The following is a 27,556-nucleotide window of genomic DNA, read 5'->3' on the forward strand; positions in this document are numbered from 1 at the left end:
TGGTGTGGTTTGCAGATATCCCGACAAGGGCTTTGATGATAATTATTGCCGCAATCCTGATGGCAAGCCGAGGCCATGGTGCTATACTCTTGACCCTGACACCCCCTGGGAGTACTGTGCAATTAAAATGTGCGGTAAGTTAGGGTCAAATTTATTGCTTCCTTTTCCTCTCACAGACTGGATCTAAGCAGGCGATTATTAGTGAGACAGGTTAACAACTATTTTACTTGATACTTTAACGTGTATAGGTTTTAACATTTTTAGAATGTGTTACATAATCCTACCCAATCTTTTGCATTTTCAGAGAGCCATTATTTTGAAAGAGGTACACACACAAGTGCACACGTACACACAAAACATTTATACTTATGGTAAAGACAAACATTCTCATGTTACCAAGAAAAAGGGAAAAAAAATCTACAGAGGGAGGAAAATGATCAGGGATTATGTGCAGTATCGTAATGTCATTAGGGCCATAAGAGCTAGGACCTCGGATTCTTACCTTCCAATCCTGTATTCTTTTCCTACCTATCCTCCCAGACATAACATGAGCTGTCAACTGACTATGCACATCTTCTGGTGAATGACAGAGGCTGCAATGTAGAAAACTAAGTCTAACAGGAGCTTCTCACAGACATCTTTAATCTCTAGTAGCTGATCCTCACCTCTCTGGCTGTCCTTATACACAGCCTGCATTCTCTTTCAACCTGTTTTTTTTTTTTGCGGTACGCGGGCCTCTCACTGCTGTGGCCTCTCCCGTTGCGGAGCACAGGCTCCGGATGCGCAGGCTCAGCGGCCATGGCTCACGGGCCCAGCCGCTCCACGGCATGTGGGATCTCCCCGGACCGGGGCACGAACCTGTGTCCCCTGCATCGGCAGGCGGACTCTCAACCACTGCACCACCAGGGAAGCCCTCAACCTGTTTTTTAGCAGTCCTACTATCCTTCTACATACTGGCCTTTACCCAACTTTCCTGAGTTTATGATAAAAGCTTCTTTTCTTACTTGCTTTGCGATATCCCTTTAAATCTTGGTCCTCTCCTCCACAGTTAACTCACACACTTTTATTCTTCTCTGAAATAATCCTGGATAATAATTAGACATAAACATGCTTTTATTTCTATGTGTACAGTCTTATTTTTTGAACTGGATCCTAAAATGCTTTCAAATCAGAATTGCATAAATTTAGTAAGGTGGAATCATGTTATAAATTGGCTGGCTAATATAAAGATATATATATATCTAGAGAGAAAAATGTAAAGACATACAATCAGGTACCAGCACCCAGAATGATAAATATACAATTATGAGGCTATGGATAGGGATTTGCATATTTCCCTAGATTGGCATGATGAGGCTCTTTCTTTGAACAGACTTATTCAGTATTATCTACACTATGATACTGCCAAGGTAAATATCTCTCCACTTAGACCTGCTAATAAAAGGAAATGTTTTGGACGACTCAAATAAAACCCACAGAAAGGAGATGTGTCTGGCATATGTGAAATAACTTCAGAATCTGGAAGGCTCTCAATGTGAACACAGTGTTCCAAGGAAATTGAACCATCTGTTTGGTCCTTTAAAATAAGGGATGACTCTTGTGACAGTGTTTCTCTGTATAGATTGGTTAGTTCAACTCAATGAGTTTTTAAATCTTGTTAATCTGTCCATAATTCTAGACCAGCTAGGTACAAGAAACCAATAGTTTCCCCTCCATTTTTCTTTTTGTGTGTGTTTTAGGCACTCAAAAATCGTCTCTGGAATAAGACCAGTATAAACAGACACACACGCACACACACACACACTCACATGCCTATTCACTGGCACGTTCACCTTTCAACTGGCATGCATAAGACTGGCTATTTTTAAAAGACATTGGGAGAGGAAAAAAATAGAATGAATATGACACTTCTAACTATTAGATAAATTTCTTTTTCTTTTCTGTCCACATTTAGCTATTTCTACAACTAATGTGCAACAATTCTGATGGCTTTTTTAAACAGAGGGTGATGTTTATAGGATGCTAATTCTGAGAAAATGGTGGCAGAATTTGTGACCCAAACCTATATACAGTATATAGTATATACAACCTATATAGTACATACAACCTATATAGTATTAATATATACAACCTATATACAGTATATAGTATATACAACATGATGATTAGGGGGTGCTGAACCTCCTGGGTTCCTCTGTATCCGTGAGTTCATCCAACCTTGGGATCATGTAGTACTATAGCATTTACTATAGAAAAAAACAGCATATAAGTGGACCCATGCAGTTCAAACCCATGCTGTTAAAGGGTCAATTGTAGTTAAGATAAAAATATTTTCAGCTTTGGGAATATTTTAAAAATGTTTTATTACAGGACAGATTTTAGTTTCTAATTTATATATAGAGACTATATTTTTATTAAAATTAATGAAATAAAGTGACATTCAGGAATTTTGGAAAGCATAAGAGAGAATGTCTTCCAGATATTTTGGCTTATACATATAGTAAAGGCTACAATGCAAAACTAAGGAATTTGGTGATGGTTTCAATTGTGTATTAATTTTCGATTGCTGCATAACAAATTATCAAAAACTTGGTAGCTTAAAATAACACATATTTCTTATCTCATGGTTTCTGTGGGTCAGGAGTCAAGGCATGAGTCAGGTGTGTCCTCTGCTTAGGATCTTACAAGGCCACAGTCCTGGTGCCCACCAGACCTACTGTCTCATCTAAGACTTGGTGTCCCATTCCAATATTCTAATTCAGTTTCTTGTGGTTGTAGTGCTGAGATCCTCAACTCCTGGATACTGCCTGATGTTTCCTACCACATGACCCTCTCCACAATATGGCAGTTTAATTCTTCAAGGCCAACAGGATAGCTTTCTGTTACTTTCAACCTCTGACCTCTGCACCCTCTTCCATTTATTTATTAAGAATATTTTTCAAAGGTATTAAAATTTTATAAGCCCACTGTACCCAAGATTCTGCACTGGGGATGAATGTCAAAAGGACTTGTTCAGAAATCATATCCTTTAGAACTTCCATATAATTTCTTTCCCCTTAACACAGAGTTGTGAAAGGTAAAAATAACAGTGTTTTGTTTTCCTGGGAAAATAGTATATCTTTATTAGGGAAAATGATTGAAAAATAACTGGTCAGTTTTTGCCTCCACACTGTGATTCAATGCAGAAGGCTCTGCACCTGCTTTTAAAGAGCTCACCTGATTAGGTCAGGCCCACCCAAGGAAGTCTTCCTTTAATTAATTTCAAGTCAACTGACTGGGAACTTTAACTACATCTACAAAGTCTCTTCACTTTTGTTGTACAACATAAGCTAATTACAGGAGTGGCTCTCCCATTATATTCACAAGTTCTACCCGCGCTCAAGGGGAGGGGATTACAGAGTGTACATCAGTGGATAGGAATCTTAGGGGTGTATTAGAATTCTGTATACCACACACATATTTACATGCACTAGTTGTAAGAGAATATTGATTGTCACTTTTTATTTGTATCATTTGATTCTTCGGTGAGCTTTCTGGTTTTCTCTCAGTCCCAATTGCTTGAATTCATTCTGAGTTTTCAATATGTTTGAAGAAAAGAATAGAGTTTATGATTGTGTCACTTGTCTCCTCTAAAGCTGAAGGGGAATTTTAAAACTCTTTTTTTAAATTATATAATAACTGTATAAGAAGGTTATAATTGCTACCATTTATTTAACATCTACAGAAGGGTGCTTTCCATCTACTGTCAATAATCCTTATTTCAATTCTACAAAATGTGATTAGGTAGGCCAGTGAGAAAGGTGTGCAAAGACATGATGGGTGAAGCAGAACGGCAATATTCAAGACATGGTAATTAGGTTGATATGGGTAGGGATGGGGTAAAGACAGAGAAATGGAAGAAGATAAGAAAAATAAGATTGATGTGAGGCAGATGAAGTAGGATCCAAGAGTAGCCCATCCAGTTGCCATGAGAAACACTGAAAAATTAAGCAGGGAGAGTGGTCTTATCTGATTTGTCATCTAGAACAGTAGCTTCCAAATCGGTATCTATGAAACCCCAGGGAACACAAAGACTGTCCTAGGGGTTTATGGGCATGGATAGGTTAAAGGGCTCAAATTCCAGCTCCTAGTTTTCTATATGAATTCTTTCCCAAAGTCTTCTGCTTGAGATGCATGTGTTCCCAAGGAGTCAGTCAAGTTCAACTTCCTCCCTGCCCACTGACAACTGCCCTTTGCTACTTTATTGAAAAAAGGCAAACTGCTAATCCTTCCTGAATATTAATGTGGTGCACTGTCCTGGGGACACTAAACAAAGAGACCTTTGAAAATACTATATATTAATGCTGTTTATCATTTACGTTCTGCTAATAATTGTATAACTCTATCCATAACATGTATACATATATATGTATATTTGTGTGTTTGTGGCTGTGTGTGTGTTTAGTATAGTGTGCATTTATCTCTTAGAATTTTGTGGTCACAAGAAATTTTTTAAAAATTTAAGTATATAAAAATCTTTCAGGAAAGTATGATAGGTGAGGAATAAAAGATTCTCCAACATAAAATAAAATACATTACACTAAAATAACATTCTGTGGGTAAAGTGGAATGGAAAAATGATTCAAGGAGAAAAAGAACTTGATAATGTACATTTTATCCAGAAAAAGGTATAGGTATCAAATCACTGTGGTATTTAGAGTCCATTAAATCCATTTAGAAGAGTGATACAAAAATTTTCAATTTAAAACTATCGATAGTTAAAACATGCTAGAAACCACATCTTTTGCAGCTATTTAAACTTAGCACAAAAAATGTAGATGTCAACTTTAAAAGCAAGAGAGGGAATATAAATATTTTTTCAAAATTATTTTAGTAACAGGAGCAAAAACAAAAACAAATTAAAGAAACCAACAACATTTGAAGACTACTGGTCCAGAAGAATTACTACGTATTCTGGGTAATTAGCATGGAGGCCGATAAGAGTTGATTTTAACAGGCAAGTAAGAAAGAGAATGTGAACTAAGGCAGTCAGCAGTGACAAAACAATGTGGAGGAGGATGTGAGCAATATTAAAGAGTTAGAATGTCCCATATATAATGATGAATTGGATAACGTGGGAAATGAGAGGGAAAAGGTAAAGTCTAATATTCTTCCTAAGTTATTGGGTAGATGATACATATTTAAGAGAGGTATAAATTTGAGGAGAAAGATAATAAGTTTGGTTCTGCTTATATTGAGATGCAGGTGCTTCATGTCTGTGCTCAAAGTACATCTAAGTTCAGTCTTCCCTGAAGGTCATGCAGAGTCATAAGTGAATGTGATAGCAGAAGCCTTGGACATAGCAGCAATCCCAGGAAGCATAGAGAGAGCATAATGAGTTTTTGCCCCTTTTCTATAGAATTCATTAAATAAATATTTGTTGAATAGCTCTTAATACGTCACATGCTTTCCTAGTTGCTGGGAACTTTCCTAGAAGTGAACAAAACAGACCAAGATCTATGATAAAATTAAAATTTCAGAATTTTAGCATGAACTAGTAAAGTAAAAGCTGACATTGCCTTGACACTGGGCTGTTTACACCAGATCCAAGGTTTTGAATACTGCTCTCAATTCCTTTTATTTGTTAAAAAGCTGAATGAACTACAAATTTATTCTTGTCACTTTGCTTCCAACTTTCAATCTTACAATTAGTATAACACTGAAAGTGAAGGATGAACATTGCTCATCCCCTGACAAATGTGTAGCAGGGTATTCTGGGACAGGCCTTCTCAGTCCTCCTTCACACCATGTTCTTCAGAAGGTGATGTCTACCTAAATGGCAGCAGCCCACACATATTCTGGCTGTGTAACTTTTAACAGACTTCCAAGAATATGAAATTTTAAGACACTGCAAACATATAGCAAGATTGGAAGTCCCATGCAGCGCTTAAATGAAGTACTGATATTTTTATGATTTTCCCCTATAATAATAACTTCATATTCTGAATAAGACTTTGTTCTATACATTAGTTCGCTGCTTTTCAGAGAGAAATAATATTTGTTGGGACTAATCGTGTTTTTCTGAAGTGAACTTTAGTAGCTCTTTGGCAACTGAAAAGCTAACTTGTGGTTAATGTCCCTTATCTTGTGGTTGATGTCCCTTAAATATCCCATTGAGTATTTAAATCAGTTGGACTGAAGATATCTTTACACATTATTGAGAACCCCAAATTGTCTCCGTGGGTCACATGAATCAATATCTACTGTATTGGAAATTAAAACATAAACTAAAAACATTTAATTCATTAAAAATAATAAGCTCATTGGATGTTAATAAATATAACATTTTAAAAGAAAAATAACTATTTTTTTCAGAAAAATAGGGAGGACAATGACGTTGCTTTAGATTTTTTGTAAATTTCTTTAATGTTACCTTAATTAGAAGACGATAGCTGAGTGTCTCATATTTGCTTCTGCATTCAGTCTTTTGGGATATCATACATCAAGTGCAACTGGAAATTCCACTGTAAAAAGGACAAGTGACATCTTAGCATTGTTATGAAAACAGTTTTGACCTCCTAGATCCCTGAAAAGATCTCTGGAACCCCAGGTATCCCTCTGAGAAGAGCTTTCTTGCTACATGTCATATGTGTAAGGCTGATGTCCCATTAAAGTACACCTGCTAGGATATACCTGTCGGCTGTTCCAATTATTCCCCACCTTTTACCACCAGCAACTTGCCTGGTTGGAGACTTTTATCGTTTATTATCTTTTTCTCTGATTTTCTTCATTTATCCTATAGGATGGTCTAATCTGCTTTTTTTAAGCTCTCTTTTGCATGATTGGTACCACCATTTACACAGTTTAAAATCCAAAAGCCTAGAACAATCCTAAACATGCTCTTTCCTTCACTCCTCACATTTGATCCATCATTAAGTCCTGTCAATTTTATTTTCTATGTATCTATCAAATCTCCATTTCACTTCATCACTGTCTCCTTTACCCAAGACAGCATTATTTTCATCTTGAATATTTGGGTGGCCTTCTGAGTGGAGCTATATCCACGTTCACCAGCTTTCCCCTCCAATCCCTTCTCCACACTGCAAACAGGATGACATTTAAAAAAAAATCTGAATATATCATTCCCTATGCCTAGCATACCACACACATACACAACAGTTTAAAACTCTTTAATCATTTTCTTTGATCTTAGGACACAGACAAAACAAAACCATCCTTTACTCCTCCACCCCTATCTTTAGCCTCATATACATTTCTCTCCATGCTCTCTGTTCCAGCCAGAATAGTTTTCTCCCTATACCTCGTATTTTCCATATTCTCATTATAGTTCCTTCACCCCTGCCATCTCCTCTCCCCTGAAAAATTTTCTCTTCCTTCCTCACCTAGTTGACAGCTACCCATTGTTCAAATTTCAAGTCAGTTATCATTTCTTCATTTGACTTCCCCTGACTCGGTCAAATTCCTTATTGTATATTTATAGCAACATAAACCTCTCCTTCCATGTACTTCTCAGAATTTGGTTTTTACATTTATTTCTGAAGTTATTTGGTTAATAACTGTCTCTATCAAAATTTGTAGGCTCCAAAAGAGTAAGGACCAGGTCGTTTTTGTATTCCACAGAGTTACCACATTGCCTTGCATGTGACAGGAGTTCAATAAGTCTTTGTTGAATGAACCACGGTTACCTTCCTGCTCAGTGGTAGTTTTCATTTTCTTTTAGTGTCTCCTGGAATTTCTTCTATGCTTCTTGATTTTCATATGAAAACTTGGCTTTTCCCAAACATTGCCAACCAGGAAGATTTGCTTCATACCTTCTTCCCATCACCTCAACTCATTGTCAGTTTTCATGCTTCCATGAGCTAGTTTTGTTCCTTCATTGCTTGATGTCTTGATGTCTTTTCATTCAACAAAATAAACAAATCTTGTCATATTTTACCTTATTTTTCACTTCCTCTTTCTTTTCCTTCTTATTTTTTAAACTTCTAGATATGTAAGTGTCCACAGCCATTTTATATTTTTAAGAGCTTTACTGAGGTATAATTGATATGTTAAAACATCACATATTTAATGTACACAGTTTGATAGGTTTGAACATATGCATACACCCATGAATCCATCTCCACAATCAAAGATTATAACCATATTCATCACCTGCAAACATTTCCTCCTGCCCCCTCTTGCCTTTGTGTGTGTGTGTGGTAAGAATACAACTCTCTTAACAACTGTTTAGTATACAACAAAGTATTGCTAACTATAGGTACTATGTACAACATAGTATAGTAGATCTACTATACATAGTAGATCTCTAAAACTTATTCATCTTGCATAACTGAAACTTTATTTCCTGTTGAACAACTCTCCACGGCAGAAGTGTGGCCGAGGCAGATCTTTGATAGTTAAGATTTCTATCAAAATTATCATTGTGGACTGAACTGTGCTCCCCAGCACCCACAATTCATATATTGAATTCTAAGCCCTGAATGCATTTGGAGATAGGGCTTTTAGTAGATAATAAAGGATAATGAAGTATAATGGCGGGATCCTAATCCAATGGGATTTGTGGTCTTACAAGTAGAGGATGAGCGTGATCTCTCTCTCCATACCATATGAGGACATAGCAAAAAGGTATGTCTATACTTACATCTACAAGCCAGGAAGAGAACTCTCACCAGGAACCATTGGCTGCCACCTTAATCTTGGACTTTACAGCTCCCAGAATTATGAGAAAATATATTACTGTTGTTTAAGTCACCCAGTCTTACTTTGTTACAGTAGCTTAAGAAGATACGTTGCCATTGGTACTACATAAAAAGAATCCTTCCTCCTAGTAACTAGTGTACGCTGGCATCATTTTAAAGGAATATGTAACGTTTTAAACTTCAGTGTCTTTGTGTGTTGGGAAAATAATTTTAGCAAATTATTTTCTTTCTTAAAGAAAGCTGATTATTTCGCTAAATTTTATTAATTCATCCAAGGCCAGAACAGAGATTCATAGAAATATAATCCTCTTATTGTATTCTGTGTCAGGAAAAAACAATGCTATCAATATCCTTTCTCAAGGGAAAGATCTTGTATTGGAGGTCTTTTCCAAGTCATCTTCTAAGGAGTAAGAGTATAGGATTGAAGACCTTTCATGAAAGTCTTGTCTTTTGAGTATTTTATACCAGAAACGTCTTGGATAAAGTCCAGAGAAAAGTTTCAGACAGGAATCCCAGGTCCACATGGAAAGAGAACGTGCAAGCAATTTGAGGTTTGTGCTTTGGAGGTCTTTATACTATTTTCCCACGTCAATTTTAAAACAAGAAGCTCTTTAAATTTACACTGAGCCTGATCCTGCCCTCTGTGGCCCAAAGAGCACAAGTCTGTTGATGGGAGAGTAGCTTTACACACTGTTCTAAATATCCAGGGACCATCATAAAGTAAATCCTATATTTCAGTTGCTCTTCAGTAGCTGGGAATAAGAAGTGGGTTGGGTTGAATTATTCCAAGAATAATCAGGTATTTGTCCAATGGCCTAAGAAGAAACTTGTTCTTAACTACAGGCAAAAGAATAGCAATAGCTTGTCACCACTAAGAAATCCAGGTTTTTTGGAGGGTTAAGGGGACAGTAAACATAAGGATTTACTTATTGTCCATGTAAAGCTTATGGATCCCTAGGTGTGGTTTTCTGTAATATACATTTGCACTCACATTCTCCAGTTGCCATTCACGGACCTCTGTCAGGGCCTTGTGGCCTCTCCGCAAGGATTTGGCTAGTCTTTCACAGAGAAAAAGGTTCGATTTATTCTATGTTGTCTTGTTGTGTTGATCTCTTTCTGTTGGGGGGCAAGAGGGTCTTCCCAACAATTACATAACAGTTAATGTTCATTCTCTCAACAAATGTATTCAAACCTTAAAGCTCTCTACCAAATAGTAGAGCAATCAGATCATAGCAGGTCCACACCAGCAAAGTGAAATTAGTGTTCCAAGAGGCAACCATTATATTTGATCATGTTCTAACAGGACAGTGAAAAATTTCAAGAGCAAATGTTGTTTTCTTTAAAGCATTTCCAAATAGAAAACTGCGTGTCAGTCATGAAAGAAAAACATTCCTTCACTCACAGGCCACTGAGGATCATATAAATATCTTTGCATCTGCTTCCAAAGGGTGACCACCACTGACACCCCTGGCAAAATGTTTTGTGAGGAACTCTCAGAAGAGTTCCTGGTATTTTCAGTGTGAGCTTGGTAGACATACTTGCAAAAACATTTGTGGATGCGGGGATGCAGTATTTTAAAAACATGTTGCTTTGGCTAAACTTGATAATCTTCAGCTGATACTGGGGATGTTTCTGTGTTTCTTTAACTCTTCACTAGGCCACTGGAGACTCTTCAGAGCCTTCCCTTTTTCAGGTCTCATGTTTAAGTATTAAGTCCAAAGGAATAGCTTTCCCAACATTTAATAGCCCTTTCCCAATCAATTGGCATGAAACATTTGTTTTGTTTTTGCACCAAATTTTGATGTTTTTATAGTGGGACAGCTGAAGGAGTCTATTTTATTGCGGTTCAGGAATAATTCCTTTTGTTCGAATCATAAGTATTCAAGCAGGCAACAAAGATCACACATTTATATCACAGTTAAATGGTCTATGGACAAATCATTCATCATGGTCCCCATCAGATAATATTTATTAAACAGCTGCATGAAGTCGCAAAATAACTCTTACTAATTCATGAAAACTGTAGTTACCTTGTTGTACTAATATATCTTTTTTTGCCTATATTATTTATTCTATACATTACCACCAGAATTATGTAGCTTTTGTTTATGGGGTTACTTTTAGCAGCTGAATGTGAAATGGGATAAATACAGATGCACTAACTTCAGAGGGTACTTTTTAAATAAAGAAAAATACTATGTGAATACTGCTAGTTTGTAGTTAAAATCAAAATAAATATTTCCACTGAATTAAAACACAACAATAAGTAACACTGTCAAGTTGTTTTAGTTATATATTTCAAAGTTACAGATGCTTATTAAAATGAGACAAAAATAATAATATTATTTAGATTCTTTACATCTTGATAGGGCCTGACTTAGTCAGCTCAGGCTACTATAACAGAATACCATAGACAGGGTGGATTCTAAACAACAGAAATGTATTTCACATAGATCTGGAGGCTGAGAAGTCCAAGATCAAGGTGACAGTAGGTTTGGTATCTGGAGAGAGCCTGATTCCTGGTTCACAGATGGTTCACACTTTGCCCTGTGTCCTCATATGGTAGAAGGAGCAAGGAAGCTCTGCAGGGTCTCTTTTATAAGGGTACTAATCCCATTTATGAAGGCTTTGCCCTTACAACCTAAACATTTACCAAAGGGTCCAACTCCTAACCATAACATGGGGATTAGGATTTCAACATATGAATTTGAGGAAGACACAAACATTCAGTTTATAGCAAGGCCTAATGAAAATTTGTATTTATTCTGTACAATATTGTATTTTATTAATGTGCAGTAATTCTTTGTATTCTGTAATTTTTGTAATTTCAAAAGGTTCTAGTTTCCACCTCCAAATTAGAATCTGTTAAATAATCCAAATTATTTAATCCAAATCCAAAATTTTGGTTTTCAATCTAACCATTTTAACTTACACTGTCTTTTAGTGAATAGTTAGTGACCCCCTTAAAATAAGTTTATATCATAAGTTTTAAAATATAATAATGAAAGTTTAGAAAAAAATCTTTGACATAATTGTTCAAATGAGGATTTTATGATAGCTACTTTTAAAGTGAAAGATTCTTTAATTAAATCTTGCTGGGAACCTCTGCAGTTGAGGTGCAAAGTTAGTACAACAATTCAGATCTCTGAACTTGACACTGAAGTTTTAGTGTATCAATCAGCAGTGAACTATTTTCCTCAGTATTCTTATATAGGTACTCTTTTCTCTGACCTAGGGTTTTTGTAATATAGATATTTCTTTTCACAGGGACTCCTAAAATTTGAAAACTTTACCCTCAAATTAGAAAAATTTTAATCTTCTACTAGCTTTTAAATTGTATCATTCCTCTTTTTTCATCGTTTAGGTTGATGTCTGGAAAATCATACTAGAGTCCAAGGAGCTCAGTGTGTTAATCTCTGATGGGCTTAGCCTTGAACTAGATACTTAGTGAGATGTGATAGGCCTATATCTAGCCAAAGGTGGCCCTGGTTGACTCATCAAGACTGGATCCTTTGGTTACAAGTTCACAGTGCTAAAATAGTACTGAGAGGAATGGATCAGTAATACACGAATAAAACAAAACACACACAAATAGCTAAGAAAGTAAGAGAGCTGTAGTACCCAAGTCAGGCAATGAAATCTGTGATTAGTAGAAGTGCTTTTGCTCTGGCTGCCCTAACTCTGACCTTCCTCCCATTGTCAGTATTCTGAGTCCTAACTGAGGTCACAAATTTGCTGCCCAGGAGCTTGTACCCAAGAAGTGGGGGAATCAAAACTTTTCTTCTTAAAATGTTAAGCTAATGAATTGATAGATTCCTGGGGACATTCGTTTTGTCTTCTTTCACATCATAGTTTTATAATTAGAATGATATATGTCAGTACAAGCTTGAACTTTTACCTGTTTTAGAGTTGTCACCCTTTAAAGACTTCCCACACATAGTCATTTTCCTCAAATCATGTAACAATCAACTCAAATCATCAGAAAAATAGCTTAGTAGCATTTGTTTTAATGAAATATAGTTCTAACCCTCAGAACCTATGAAATCCATCTTATTTTCTATTTCATCAAAGAACTTCAGGTAATATTAAAATCATAATGAACTTGGTTAAACAGCACCAACTTCTTCTACAGAAGTCATTTCTCTCAGTCCAAAATTTTTGTTCTTCCTAAATCAATATATATTACCAATATCAATACATATAAATTCTCGAAGCCATCAACTCTCAATGACCATTCTATAGGTCAGTCTCTGGACATTTTCTCATGTCCATTTGAATTTCCTTTTAATTTAGGATATTTCTGAGCTGCATTTCTATTCCCTAAAGTAGATACATAAGAAATAAAAACACATTTTAAGATGAGCTGAAGAAGAGATTTGTTTTTAAAAAGAAGAGTTATTAAAAGGGCAATTTTTGGAAATCTGTACATAAAACATTCTAGTGATTGGGATGGTCATTAATTAATCCTCCTTTTTTTTCCACAAAACTTCACAGAATAACTCCAAACTTAGGCTCTACTTAGTTTGCATGGAACTCAATGAAATAAAGCATTCAGCCACATAAGGTAGTAATTATTTGTAAGAAAGAAAGAAATTTAAAATAAAGTTAAAGAGCCACTTTAAAAGAATTTATGCCATTAAATATGGAACACTATTATAGACATCCCTAGACTCTGAAGGCATGTCTAGTTCTAACCTCTCCTTTGGAGAAATGACGCACCGAATTCCAGAATGGGTGAATCAAAGATATTTATTTATTCACTTCTTAAACTAACCTAGAGGCTGTCAACTTGAGTTTTATGCAGAGGCACCTTGAATAACCATTTAGGTTATAAAGGTAATTGGGGAGTTTACATGGAAACAAACATTTTCATGAATGTTTTGAGAAGGTATATGAATTTTAGTTGCTCCAGAATGTTTTGAGTTATATTTTATGCAAGTGAGTAAACCTTAAGACAAAAGACAAGAGTTCAAGTTGTGGTATATTTAATTTTGTACTTCAAAATTTTTCTTACTGAGATTTTCAGGATCTTCATGAAGTATGGTAAAGCACTGCAGCTGGACTAGGAAAAAGGCAACAAATAAATCTGCCTAGAAGCAAGTAATATTTCTTAAATGCCAACAAGTTGATTAAGAAGAAAAATGCAACATATCAGCTTAGAATATATTTATTATTTTAGAGGAAAACCACGGTTAATACCATTACCAATTTTTTAACTATTTAAATAAACTAATTTTAGGAGTAATTATATAGTCATTTCAGAAATACTGTATATTTGGCATGTATAAGTTATAGTGACATATGGAAGTAAAATGCCTTTAAAGAATTTTTCAAGAATAAACTAATTTAGTGTTTGAATGAAAAGAATTGGAATGGAGATAGTAATAGTGACAAACTGATTTTTAAAAAATAACTCTGTTCTCTAGACTAGCATTAATTTTCTTTTTCGTACTTTTTTTAATGGCCAAACTTACGGCACAGTGCTAAAATTTCCCCACTTGGTCACTATATTATTTGTAGATGTTTTCCAATTTCAAAAGTAAGAAAAGTGATTTTTAAAAAACATATATGCAATACTTAAGCATTAATAAATAGAGAGATTTTACACCTATTGTTAATAATGAGTAGATAGATCCAGGGAATTTAAATATTATTAAATGATGCTTTTTAAAACAGGTCTAGATAAAGTCAAGCCAGAATGTTCTTTTTATAAGCAGAGAAATTCCATGGTTGAGTCCACCATGTTAATTCCTCCTTTCATTTGAGTGAGACAGTAGTGATAAATTGAATTTTTTATTCCATTCAATTATTATAAAAATTATGTGACAGAAAACCCTGCTAATAAAATGCAAGTGAACTCTAAGAGGTAGATGACAGATTGAAATATTTTATTTAAATTTATATTTCTTTTTACCAATAGCTCACAGTACTATGAATGACACGGATGTCCCTATGGAAACAACTGAATGCATTCAAGGTCAAGGAGAAGGTTACCGGGGCATCATCAATACCATTTGGAATGGAATTCCCTGTCAGCGTTGGGATTCCCAGTATCCTCACCAGCATGACATAACTCCTGAAAATTTCAAGTGCAAGTGAGTAAATTAGAGAAATATAAATTTCAGTAGGCCCTGTGGGAAATGAGGCAGAGTGGTTGCTTTTTACTAATTTCTGTGTGAGTGATCCTTAAACTTTAGTGTGCCTAGGGAAAATTCAGCAATGAAAAGGCAGATACATCCCCCCAGAGACTTTGATTGCTCAGGTCTGAAATTTGGACTTGAAATAATACATTTTAACAAGCACTCTTGGTGATTCTGAATCAGATGGTTGATGTACCATCCATGCTTTGGGAAACACATCCCTAGGTTTCTGATCACAGCTTTGCTCTTGCAGGTCTATTTAATAAACCTATTAGTGGTAATGATAACCAGGCAAGTTTCAAACTAGTGCCTTCTTAAATTTTCATATTAACTTTAGGGGAGATTACAAGGCACACCTTGATTTCAACCAACATTGTAAACTGATGAATTTTCAGCCTTGAAAAAAATTATTTTTAAAATTTTGAATGAGTGATTTTTATTGTTTCTAAATTTTCTTTAAAAAGTGGGGAAATACAACAGCTGTTTAGATGAACCAAGCCGAAGAAACTGCCCTTGAATATCAGTTACAGAGCTGTTATGTTCTTCTCCATGGCTGCTTTTCTTCACCACTTGACTTCTGTTAGACAGACAGCCACAGTGCCATGTGTTTTTAAATTGCCCACCTTGTTATTAGGAACATAAAATGATTGCTTTTAAAATTTATAACACACGTGTCATTCATAGTGGCTTTGCTGAAATAGCACCTATAAATAACATATATTGCCTTTATGTAACTGGCTTTTAATAAGAGAGCTTAACATTTCAAGATGGAGAACTATGAACATTAGTTGGCCCATCCACTGGAGAGGGGATATAGTCTACGGTTTTTTATTTTATTTTTAGATTTTAAAAGCCAATTCAGAGTTCTTTGCTTAGACAGTAAATATTCATCTGTTATGTTTTTAAAATTATTTTATAATAACAAATTTATAGTTGCCACTCCGGGGTTTATTTCCTTCATTTTCTTCACAGCAATTCACTCTCTATTTCTGACCCATGTGTTTCATACCTCAGAAATAAACATAAAAGCAGAGAGAGAAAAGAAAATGAGAAACGAATAGCTAAGGGAGACAAAGGAGACAGTGTCAGTGCCATGCACACTTTTTGTCAACTTCTAATGACTGGTAATACTCAAGTTAGAGATTGTGTATGTGTAAGTACCCAAACGAACCTCATCTGTAAGAAAAACAGATAATAATTATAGAAATTGAATCCACACATTTCACAATTAAAATGATCAAAAGTTTAGCTTACATGTTATTGGAATTTAAGCCATTCTTTCTTAATTGGTTATTTAGTCAAGGTAACCAAACATAAATGTCAAACAACCAAAAAGTGAGCTGTGTTATAAAACTGATAAAATCTGACTCAACATTTTACTCAGAGTATTGATGCCTTTACTGTTTGTGGGCTAGCAGAGAATGGAATACTGGTCGGGTATCTCTGGTTGTACTAAACACGATATGCCCCAAAACTGAGACTCTTTACAAATGACGATCTTTAAAACACTATTTGTAGGGCAGGAATAGAGACGTAGACATAGAGAACAGACATGTGGACACAGGGTGGGAAGGGGAGGGTGGGACAAATTGGGAGATTAGGTTTGACATAAATACACTATCATGTATCAAAGAGATAGCTAGTGGGAATCTGCTGTATAGCACAGGGAGCTCAGCTCCGTGCTCTGTGATGAACTAGATGTGGGGCGGGGGGAGGGAGGGAGGGAGGGAGGTCCAAGGGGGAGGGGATACAGGTATACATATAGATGATTCACTTCATTATACAGCAGAAACTAACACAACATTGTAAAGCAATTTTACTCCAATCAAAACAAAACAAAACAAAACAAAAACACTATAACTGAACAATACTGCCTGTGGTGAATGTACATGAATCATATAATCATTAATTCGCTTTAATAATTATAAACACTTCTCTCTTCAAGTGAAGGAAAAGAACTTAGAAAAAATATTTGAGCAAACCTTGACTCTCATTCTTGCTTAATCTAGATTAATGAGGTGCTTCTAGATATAGATTATAAAAGCAGGCCTAAACTAAGATTTTTGATAGCCTCAGATCTCTGTTTAATTATCTTGCCTTAAATTAACAACTTGAAATAATTTAACTAAGCAATTATTCATCTAAAATTGCAAATTTGCGTACACTTTATGTAAAATTCAATGCACGTATTTTGTACTGACAGTTTTTTTAAACATGAGTATAAATTGGTCAGAAGAAAGAAAAGGTTTTCTTCATCTTTCCAGTTAATAATTTTATAAGAAGGGTAAAGGCTTGAATATAGGTTATAAATAAGAATATTTGCTATACAATGGCCTTAGCTACTGGCATTCACTGTTCTTACAACCTTAAATAACAGTTGTGTCAGGACCTATTTTGGCTAGATAAACTATTACCTGTTGATTTTGTAACCAAACTCAAGCTTCTTCTTTAAAAACTTTTCAGTTTCTAATGGTCAATTTGGATAGTAATAAAAGTGTAGTATTTTTAATTGGGCCTAAATGAAATAAATAATGTACCTTCCAATAGACTGAATATTCAATCTGTTAAATTATTAGCAGGGATTTACGAAAAGAAAGTACATGCTTTCTTCAAATTAGAGAGCATTATCAGGAGAGCAAATCATAAATTCCACATTTTATTTAACATGAACCTTGCATTAAGGTAAAATCCTTTTATATACAGATGATATTAGTTTAGACTTTTTCCTTATTGTGAACTCTAAATGTCTAACTATATCACTGGTAAAATAAAGGAAGTACATGTATTACATGGACAACTTTTTCTATAGTTAGGTTATCTATATTATAATTAGGATTTAATTTTACAGAAATATAAAATTGCATGTTGTAATCTCTAAATCAAGAAAGAACTACGTTGGAATTAAAAGAAATCTATGTAGTGAATTAAATAAATCAAAGAAATACAGAATTTAAAGAAGAAATATCTGTCATGTGTTTTGTGGCAAATGTTTGAATAGGTGGAACTTCATTTTTAAACAAGAGAAATTAAAGACTACTAATTATAATAGCCTTTCTTCTGTAAAGAGAATGTGTTTCTACATTATATACAGTCCATGAAAAAGTAATAACAGACCAGTTTTTAAAAATTGTAACAGTTGAGAGTCCACGTCTTGAAAATGAGTGAGAAGAATGAAGTGGTACTATTTCTCTCTTTCAAGAAGCAGTAGTGTTTGTGTGAAACTCCAGGTCTGTGGAAGAAAAAGAATTCTGACATCTGACAGCATTTTATTTCAGTAATGTGGGCAGTGTCAGTTGTGTATGCTGAATTCTAAACTGTTATAACTATCCTAAGTCTAAAACGTAGGGCTCTATTTATAGAATGCATACATTCTAGGATTCTAGAAATGTAATAACACTGACTTCACCAACGTAAGAAACCCTGGCAATTTACATTAACATGTTTATTCTCAATAGGGACCTAAGAGAAAACTATTGCCGAAATCCAGATGGGGCTGAGTCACCGTGGTGTTTTACCACTGATCCAAACATCCGAGTTGGCTACTGCTCCCAAATTCCAAAATGTGATGTGTCAAGTGGACAAGGTAATAGCTGACATTTTGCAGTGTGGGCATGATTAAATTCAGTGGAAATGCCTAAATGGAGTACACATTACAGCAGAAGACTTATTTTTTGTTGCACTGTTAGCAAACAAAGTCACCAAGCCTGAAGTTGGATTTCTTTTATATATTAATTTGTTCAATATCCCTTTATTTATTTGAATGTATACTAGTGCCAGGGACAGTTTTAGGCACTGTGGATATACCAGTAAACAAAACAAAATTCTCTGACCCCATTGAACTAATGTCCAGCAAACAAAAACAAGCAAAATTAAAATGTAGGTGGGGGGCTTCCCTGATGGCGCCGTGGTTGACAGTCCGCTTGCCGATGCAGGGGACACAGGTTCGTGCCCTGGGCCGGGAAGATCCCACATGCCGCGGAGCAGCTAGGCCCGTGAGCCATGGCCGCTGAGCCTGTGCATCCGGAGCCTGTGCTCCGCAACGGGAGAGGCCACAACAGTGAGAGGCCCGTGTAAAGCAAAAAAAAAAAAAAAAATGTAGGTGGGGATAGTAAGTTAGCTTGTGTAAGTGCTAGAGAGATAAATGTCCCAGAGTTAGAGGGAGGAGGATGTTGCTATTTTATCTTTTAATGGTCTGAGAAGATCTTACATATTAAGGTAACATTTAGGGAGAACCTGAAGTAAGTCAGGGAGCAGCATGTGCCACGTGCACATACTTGTAAAGAGCATTCTAGGTAGAGGAAACTGCAAATGAAAATGGCATGAGATGGGAGAGTGCTTGAAAAGTTAAAAGAAAGAAACAGCGCATCATTGTGTCTGGTACAGAATGAGCAAGGTTAGAGAGCAACTGGGCTAAAATTCCATAGGCCTAGTAGAAACTGGAAGGATTTACACTTCTATTCTGAAAGGGGAGAGACTCTGTTGTAGGATTCTAAGATGGGAACTAAATGATCTGTCTGACTTAAATTTTAACTGGATGACTCTGGCCGCATTATGAAAAATAGCCAGAACTCCTGACAAAGGGCCAAAACAGGGGAATCAACTGAATGATTGCTTCAGTAATTTAGGCAAGAGACGAGAGTGATGTGGACTGGGGTGTTAGTAGTAGAGATGATATGTAACAGTGGGATTTGGGATAAATCACCATTGTGCTTGGAAACATAGACACCATTGAAAATAATTGTTTCAGGGAGCAGTGGTTGAGAAAGGTCACATTGAAATAGGTTTAAAAAATCATTTGTCAAAAATTAATAATAATGGGCTCTGGGCATTTATTGGTATATAATGAATTAGGAGTTACGATTTTTAAATAATCACATTCTTTCACATAAATTTAATTATGATGGTCATGGCCATGGTCAGTCCTAAATCATTCTAAAAAGTCCAAGCCAAATTTAAAACTCTATTTCATGGATTTATTGCCCTGTACATACTTCTTCCATCCCCTGACTTTCCTCAGTGCCATTTTTTGTGAACAACTCGGAAAACAGTTGTAGAGGGAAGAAGAGATGAGTCCCTTTTCAATCAATTTCACTCTTCTTGGGCAGACTTTAAAGGTCAGTTGGAAATAAAGTTGAAACCAATGATTAAGGAAGGTTTGGTACCAGCTGGATCTGCTTTGTCCCTGCCTTAGTCATTTAAACAATTACTGATAATTTCTGAGTGATAGAGGCAAGTGAGAACAATTGTTTTATAAGCTTCTGATGTGTATTAAGATGCTTTTATGTACATAAATATCACTTATCAAAGATCAGGTAATAGAATATGAGGATTTGGGGTTTTGAAAGTTAAGCTGATGTTATTGCTTACATAATAGAGCTGCACATTAACAGGTGAAGAAATTAGCTTTAGGGAATTTAAATAACTTGCCTGAACTCTCAAATTAGCACAACTGTGAGTCACTCAAATTCTCCTTAAAATGACCTTTCCATTACTCCATGCTTTTTCCTTTTCATTAATACTTTAACAATATATTATATTGCTTTTCTTTAACAATATATTATACCTGATTTATGCAACAATGTGCTAGGCTCTGTGGGGCAATTTGAAAATGAATAAGTCCTACTTAAGAGACACTGTTAGCCAATTCAACATACAGCTGTGAAATTTTAACAGAGAGTTATGTCATTGTATAATACTGCCAAGCTAGTAGTATGGATTGTTACATATTTGATATGTATGCATGCAGGCACACACACACACACACACACACACAAAAGGATGTTGCTCTTATCCTTCTCTATATAGAAGGAAATGTAAATTCCACATATAGGTTGATGAGTTAAAAACTTTTGCTCAAATCTTGCAACATCTGATTTAACATATATATAAAAGCTCTTCCAGTTGGATATTAAATAACTCTGTTAAAAAAAAGAAAACTGAAATTGAAGAATTTCTTTAAAAATACTGATAAAACACAGTGTATTATACTATATAAGGTACATTTAAGGCAGAAAACAAAACACAATTCACAGCTTTAAATATTTATATCAATAATATACATAATGAAGACAGGGAAATGAAATTTCCCACTCAAAGAGGTAGAGGAAAAAGTAAAACAAAAGCAACACACGAAAGAAAACAACTAAGATAAAAGCAGACATTAATAAGGTAAAGAAAAGAAAACAGTAGAACTAATGAATAAAGCCAAATGATGATTCTTTGAAAAAATTAACAAAATAGACAACCACCAGATAACTGACTCAAGAGAGGAAAAATATATGAAATAATAATTATGAAGGCAGAAATAACCAGTGAAACAGGAAAACATGAGATTATTTTATACAACCTCATGTAAAAACTGAAAATGAAAGTTAAATGGGTAATATACTAGGATAATTCAAGTTATTTGAATGACCCTGATAGAGAAAGAAAACTTAGACTCATTCCTACAGAAGAGACATGGAAATTTACTAATAAAGTATTCCACCACAAACACATCATGCCTAGATGAATTCATAGACCAGGTGATCTCAATGCTACGTAAATTGCCCTGTAGCTTAACCAATGCAGTAAAATTTCCAAATTATTTTTATGATGGAATTATAATATTGAAACCTAAACATGATAAAGGTATCACAGAAGAAAACTATAGACTTATCTCATTTGTAAATATTAATAGAAAAATCTTAAATTAAATTTGAGTGAACAGTTCAATAAAGAAATTAAGTAAATAATACATAATGATTGAGTGGAGTTTAGGCTGAGAACAAAAATGGTTCAGTTTTAGAAAACCGTTAATATAATTCATCTTAGATGTAAGAAAAACAACCATATAACAAATCTTAATAGATTTTGAAATTACTGTGACAAAATTCATGCATTTTTCATAAAAGTACTCAAGAATCTGTGGAATACACACATACTTACACACACACCCATATATCCACTCATATATATATATGTGTGTATATATATATATATATATATATATAGTATATACATATAGATATATAGATGTAGATGTAATCTCAGTCATAAAACCACCACTTACTTGATGCGAAAACATTAGAGGTATTCTTACTAAGGTCAAAAAGAAAACAAGAATGTCTAGCATTTCCTTTACTATTTAATATTGTAAATATAATTTAACATTATATTTCTCTTTAACATTGCATTGTTGATATTATTTTTTACAATAAGATAAGAAGGCATATTTATTGATTGGGTAAAAAGGCAAAAGATTTTTGTGAAAATGATATAGTAATATACTTGGAAATCTGAATTCAAATAATAAAAAAATCACTAAGGTAGCAGGATACACAATTAATATACAAATATTAATAGCATTCATATATGGTTTTGAAAATCTAATTAAAGAGAAAACTACATCTATAATAGGAAACAAAACTGAGAAAAACTTAGGAATAAACTTAGGAAAGTTGTTGAAATCTATGTAATTAAATTTTAAATTACTACTGAAAGCCCCAAATTGTACTTTAACATGTAGAAAAACATCCCTTGTTCTTGATATGAGAACTCAACATCATAAATACATCAATTCCACCTAAGCTAATTTGTAAATTTAATGTGATATTTTCTGATATCAAAAACTTCATTCTAAATTTTTCCTAGGAGAATAAACATGTAACTATACTAAGAAAAAACTTGAGAAAGAAGAGTGATGAGAGGTAAATAACCCTATCAGATGTTAAAATATTTTATAAAGAGTTTATAATTAAAAGAATGTAGTTCTAGCACATGAATAAATTGACAGAACACAGAATCCAAAAATAGACTCCTTACTGAGATTATATTTAAAATGTGGCACTATATGTCACTGGGTAAAAATAAACTTTTAAAATATAATAATGGATCAATAAAGTACCGTTTGGAAAAATAATAAAATTAAATCCATGCCTTACACCATACCTGAAAATAAACTCCAAATGGATAAGAGATGTAGTGTAAAAAGGGATACCATATATATACTAGAAGTAAACTTGGAAAAATGCCTTTATAACTTAGATGTGGTGATATGCTTTTAATTAACACTAAAAATCTAAAGGCAATAAAAGAAAAAAATAATAAGCTACATCAAAAACTTGCCATGGCAAAAAACATAAACAAACCCATCATATTTAAATTCAAAAGACAAATTTGGAAATAAGTCTTAAAATGTATATCACAGATAAAGATAAATATTTTTAATATATAAAAACTGTGAAAGTGAAAAGTATGGACCAAAAAATTAAATAATGGACAAAATACATGAACAGAAAGATTTCTTTAGAGAAAAATATAAAAATTCCCTTAAATACATGAAAATTATGCTTAAATTCACATGTAACAAGAAAAAACTAAAATATAAGTGTTGAGATTTTTCATAATATGAGACTTTTATTTCTCACATATAAATTCACAAAAATTCAAAAGCTTGACAACACTATCTTGGCAAAGCTGTATGGGGAAATTAACTTCATGCTTTGCTCTTGGGAGTGCAAAATGATAAAAATCCTTATGGAACAGACTATTACAATAATTAAATTACATATACATTCACCTTTTGGACCAATAATGCACTATTTGAATATACAGCTCCAATAATATGCAAAAACATATGCACGAGTTTTTTATTGCAGCATTTTCTGTACTAGCAAAACAACCCAAATCTACTCTGGCGAAATCACACAATGGAATACTGCAAATTTGCAGAAAGAATGATAAAACTTTTCATGAACTAATATGAAGTGATTTTCAGGTATATTATTAATTTTAAAAAAAACAAAGCGCTAAAATATATATTTGGTATTCTATTAGTAATAAATAAAGGGATTTACTACTAGTAATAAAGAATGGGATATAATAATACATATATAGAATATATATTCATATAATTATATATTTATATTACATATGTATATGTGTGTGTGTGTGTGTATACATCTTTGCCAAAAAAGTAAAAAAAAAAAAAAAAAAGAAATATAAGAGCCATAAACAAGAAACTAATGAAATTGGTTACTTGTAACGGTGGGTAGTAGTGGGTAGAAATATGACACAGAAGCAAGAGGGAAAATGAGAACACTCTGAATACACAATTTCATATAGTTTTGACTATCAACCAATATTAATGTTTTAATAATGTTTTAAATGTTCAAAAAGTAATCTCAAGAAAGATGGAAAAAAACACAGAAATGTGCCTATCTGTGTATCAAATAGATACCATTACTACAGAATTTAGAAAAAAATTCCAAATAATTTTTAAACACAATTTTCTGACTATATATAGCCTCACTGGAATACATTTAAAGTTAGATAACTTTAAATACCTTTTGAACTTTAAAGTGTAATTTTGCTATATTAGGATGTAGCAGCTTTAACATTATTTTGTGTGCATTGGAGAATTCAGAAAATGAGGAAAGATACTGATGTTACCTAGAATCATGGTTCTCACTATGGGAGAAGAAATACACAAATGAAGAGGAGACAAGGAAGAACTCTGGTGCTAGACTGGAGTCAGAGGGATCAGTTACTCATGAAGACATACACACACACACACACATGCACACACTTCCCAGCTCTATCAAATGAAAGGGACTAGAAACAATGGTACCAAATAGCAATGAGCACACATAGCACCCACGTCTTCTCCTTACCTTTCATCACTAACATAAACAATGGCTCCTTGGTGAAATTGAAGATTCCAGGCCTGGGGCAAGAAAAACATAAAGTGAAGCTGGAATATCTTATGCCAGCAAGTTAATAAGTGCTCAAAATTTATGTCTTCCTCTCAAAAACCCATAACCCAGATCTAATCATGAGGAAAATATCAGACAAACCCAACTGATGGACATTTTACAAAATACTAGTTCTCCTTAAAACTGTCAGGATCATCAAAAAACAAAGTCTGAGAAAACTGTTACATCTAGAAGAGCCTTAAAAATCATGACAGTTAAATGTAAGGTGGTGTCATGTGGGATCCTAGGACACAAAAAAGTACACTAGGAAAAAACTAAGAATTTAAACAAAATATAGGTTTCTGTTAGTAATAATGCATCAGTATGGTAAATAGTTGTGAGAAATCTATCATACTAATATAAGATAGTAAAAGTAGGGGAAACTATGTGGTATATTAGAATTTTCTGTACCAACTTACAACTTTTCTGTAAATTAAAAACTATTCTAAAAAAAAGTTTGCTAAGAAAAGAAACACCTAGCTCATATTCAAATAAAATGGTGGTAGTGGTAAGGAGGATCTCTTTCTCTAATACAGAAAACACAGGTGTAAAATCAAAAATGTATCAAAGAGCAGTACCAATATATCACATTGCACAACTGCTTTCTTCAGTAAGAAATTATCTGAAGAATTTACTACCTAACAGCCAAAAGTTTAACCTTTCCTAATGTAGAAAAAAATAGCACTGTCAGAGGAAAATATTTTAACTGATATATTCTGCATATGTACAAGAATTGGATTTTACAAATTTATGCTTTCTGAAAACAATTTTATTGTATATGGTAATGACTGATATATTATCTGTATCAAATCCTATCCTATTTGAGTTTTTCTATCTAAGTTCAAATTTATGGATATCAAAACATGACTATTGAATATATTATTATATTTCCTTTTTACTAAATTAAATAACTCCTGGACAAATTATTATTCATTTAAAAATTTTATTAGAATTTGTACCTATTATTTATTCTAATCACATAGCATATTTAAAACCAATGATAATGTACTATGGCTTACCAACTTTAAACCAGAGAATAATCTTAATGTTAATGTACGTTTGTAGATAATATTTTATAGTTAAAACTACAGTTTTTATTCATATAAAAATCAGAATTCTTAAATAGTTACTATTAAAATATGCAGGATTATTTCAAAATATGGAATAGTGTTTCTTTTCAAATGTAGAACTGCAACTTACATATTTGGAAGAACTTAACTTCTTTTTATTATTTTTTAAAATTCCAAATACGGACACTTCTATAAATGTTTAATAGAACGCAAACTGCTCAGTTGAGAAAAAGTGAAAAATAAAACCACATGGGAAATGATAAAAGACACAGGAACCATTTTAACATGGCTTCCATTGGCTAAAGATGGAACAATTTGAGCATCAAAATGAACAACAGGAATGATAATGTATCATGCTGAATAAAAAGAGAATCCATGAGTCCATATTTACATTACTACTTCTACTAGTAGACTACTACTACTACCACTGCTACTACTACTAGTAGTAGTAATACTACTTAAATGGAAGGAGTAGAGGAGAAGGAAAAACTTTCATTTACAGAAGAATAACAAGAAAGAAAGAAAAGTAGGAAATAAAAAAATCATTTTAAAACCAGCAGAGTAATAAATGATTCATGCAAAATTAATCAAAGTATGCCTAAGCCATTTTGTGAAAATTTGTTTGGGAATAGGATGTAGTCAGCCTCAAAGGGCTCAAAATTTTTTTGTTTGTTTATCTTATATATGAAGAGAAGTTTTTCCTTTTTACCACTTAACCAAGTTATCAAACTCATCAACGATAACTGAACAAACTGACATCATGTGTCACATGAAATAATCCTGAAAAAAGGACAAAATATCACCTAGGCAATATTTCTGTATTTAACTTGATTTCATTCATGAGAAACTAATCAGGCAAAATGAAATTAAAGAGCATTTGTGAAACAGCTGGCTTGGATGACTCAGAATGTCAATCTCACGAAAGACAAAAATCAAAACACAACAAATGTGACTAGTATACGAGTGCTCATTATATCATTCTTGTGACTTTCCTGTGGAGTAAAATTTTTCAGTAGAAACTATTGGAAAATATATGTCACTCACAAAGTTCTCATTTCTTTGGTGTCCCTAAGAGCCACTCACTTAATTTTTTCTTTGATTTTTTTTGAATTTGTAATTTGATACATAAACTTTCATTTTAATGAAGAAGAAATTTGACTAAAAATAAAGATATTTTATGAGAGATAGTTAAGTGTCTTTGCTTTGTACAGATTTTAGTGCTTTAATTTTTATGTTGATTTTCATGAATTCATATGCTTGTAAAAGAAGTCTTTGTCCTATACTCCCTAGTATTCATTAGTCTTCTTTCCATATATTTTATGTTTAGATTGTTATCGTGGGAATGGCAAAAACTATATGGGCAATTTATCCAAAACACGATCTGGACTAACATGTTCGATGTGGGACAAGAACATGGAAGATTTACATCGGTATGTAAATTTCTTTCTTTCAATATATAGTATGTAGTGATAACAGCAGATAGGTATATTGAGGTACATTGGTATTTCTTTCTATTCATTTATATATTATAGTAAGCTAATAAAAACATTAGATTGATCGTTCTGTGCAACTCAATTTAACATTTTCTCTCTACATGGCAAACTTAAATAAACAATTCAAAGCAGTACATATGTATTGAGGATTTACTATGCGTTCTGCTGTGTAACAGGTGCCTCGGGAACATTAACAAAAAGAACATTAACATACATTTGGGCTTCACCTTTAAGCGTGATATGGTCATACGGAGAAAACAATTACACAACTGGATAAGACATTGTATAATGAAACGCCAAATCTAGTGTTTCAAATAGTACATTATAGGATTATATTCTCATAATTATTTAATTATTAATATTAGTTTATAAAATTGATAAGTGACCATCTTCATGTATATACACACCTTAAAATTCCAC

The 27,556-nt window shown here is 33.7% G+C and overlaps 1 protein-coding gene across 2 annotated transcripts in view; it reads left to right on the forward strand.

Moving 5' to 3' along the window:
- The window catches only part of HGF (hepatocyte growth factor), an 83,254-nt gene that overhangs the window by 34,774 nt on the left and 20,924 nt on the right, over positions 1-27,556 (forward strand). For both annotated transcript variants that reach the window (XM_022554351.2, XM_022554352.2), the window contains exons 8-11: positions 16-134; positions 14,620-14,794; positions 18,295-18,422; positions 26,971-27,073. In XM_022554351.2, coding sequence (XP_022410059.1) covers positions 16-134; positions 14,620-14,794; positions 18,295-18,422; positions 26,971-27,073 — 525 coding nt within the window. The remainder of the gene's footprint in view (positions 1-15; positions 135-14,619; positions 14,795-18,294; positions 18,423-26,970; positions 27,074-27,556) is intronic.

The sequence above is a fragment of the Delphinapterus leucas genome, chromosome 9 (assembly GCF_059928025.1).
Source record: "Delphinapterus leucas isolate spDelLeu-1000000601 "Yukka" chromosome 9, BTC_Dleu_Yukka2, whole genome shotgun sequence".
Lineage (NCBI taxonomy): Eukaryota > Metazoa > Chordata > Mammalia > Artiodactyla > Monodontidae > Delphinapterus > Delphinapterus leucas.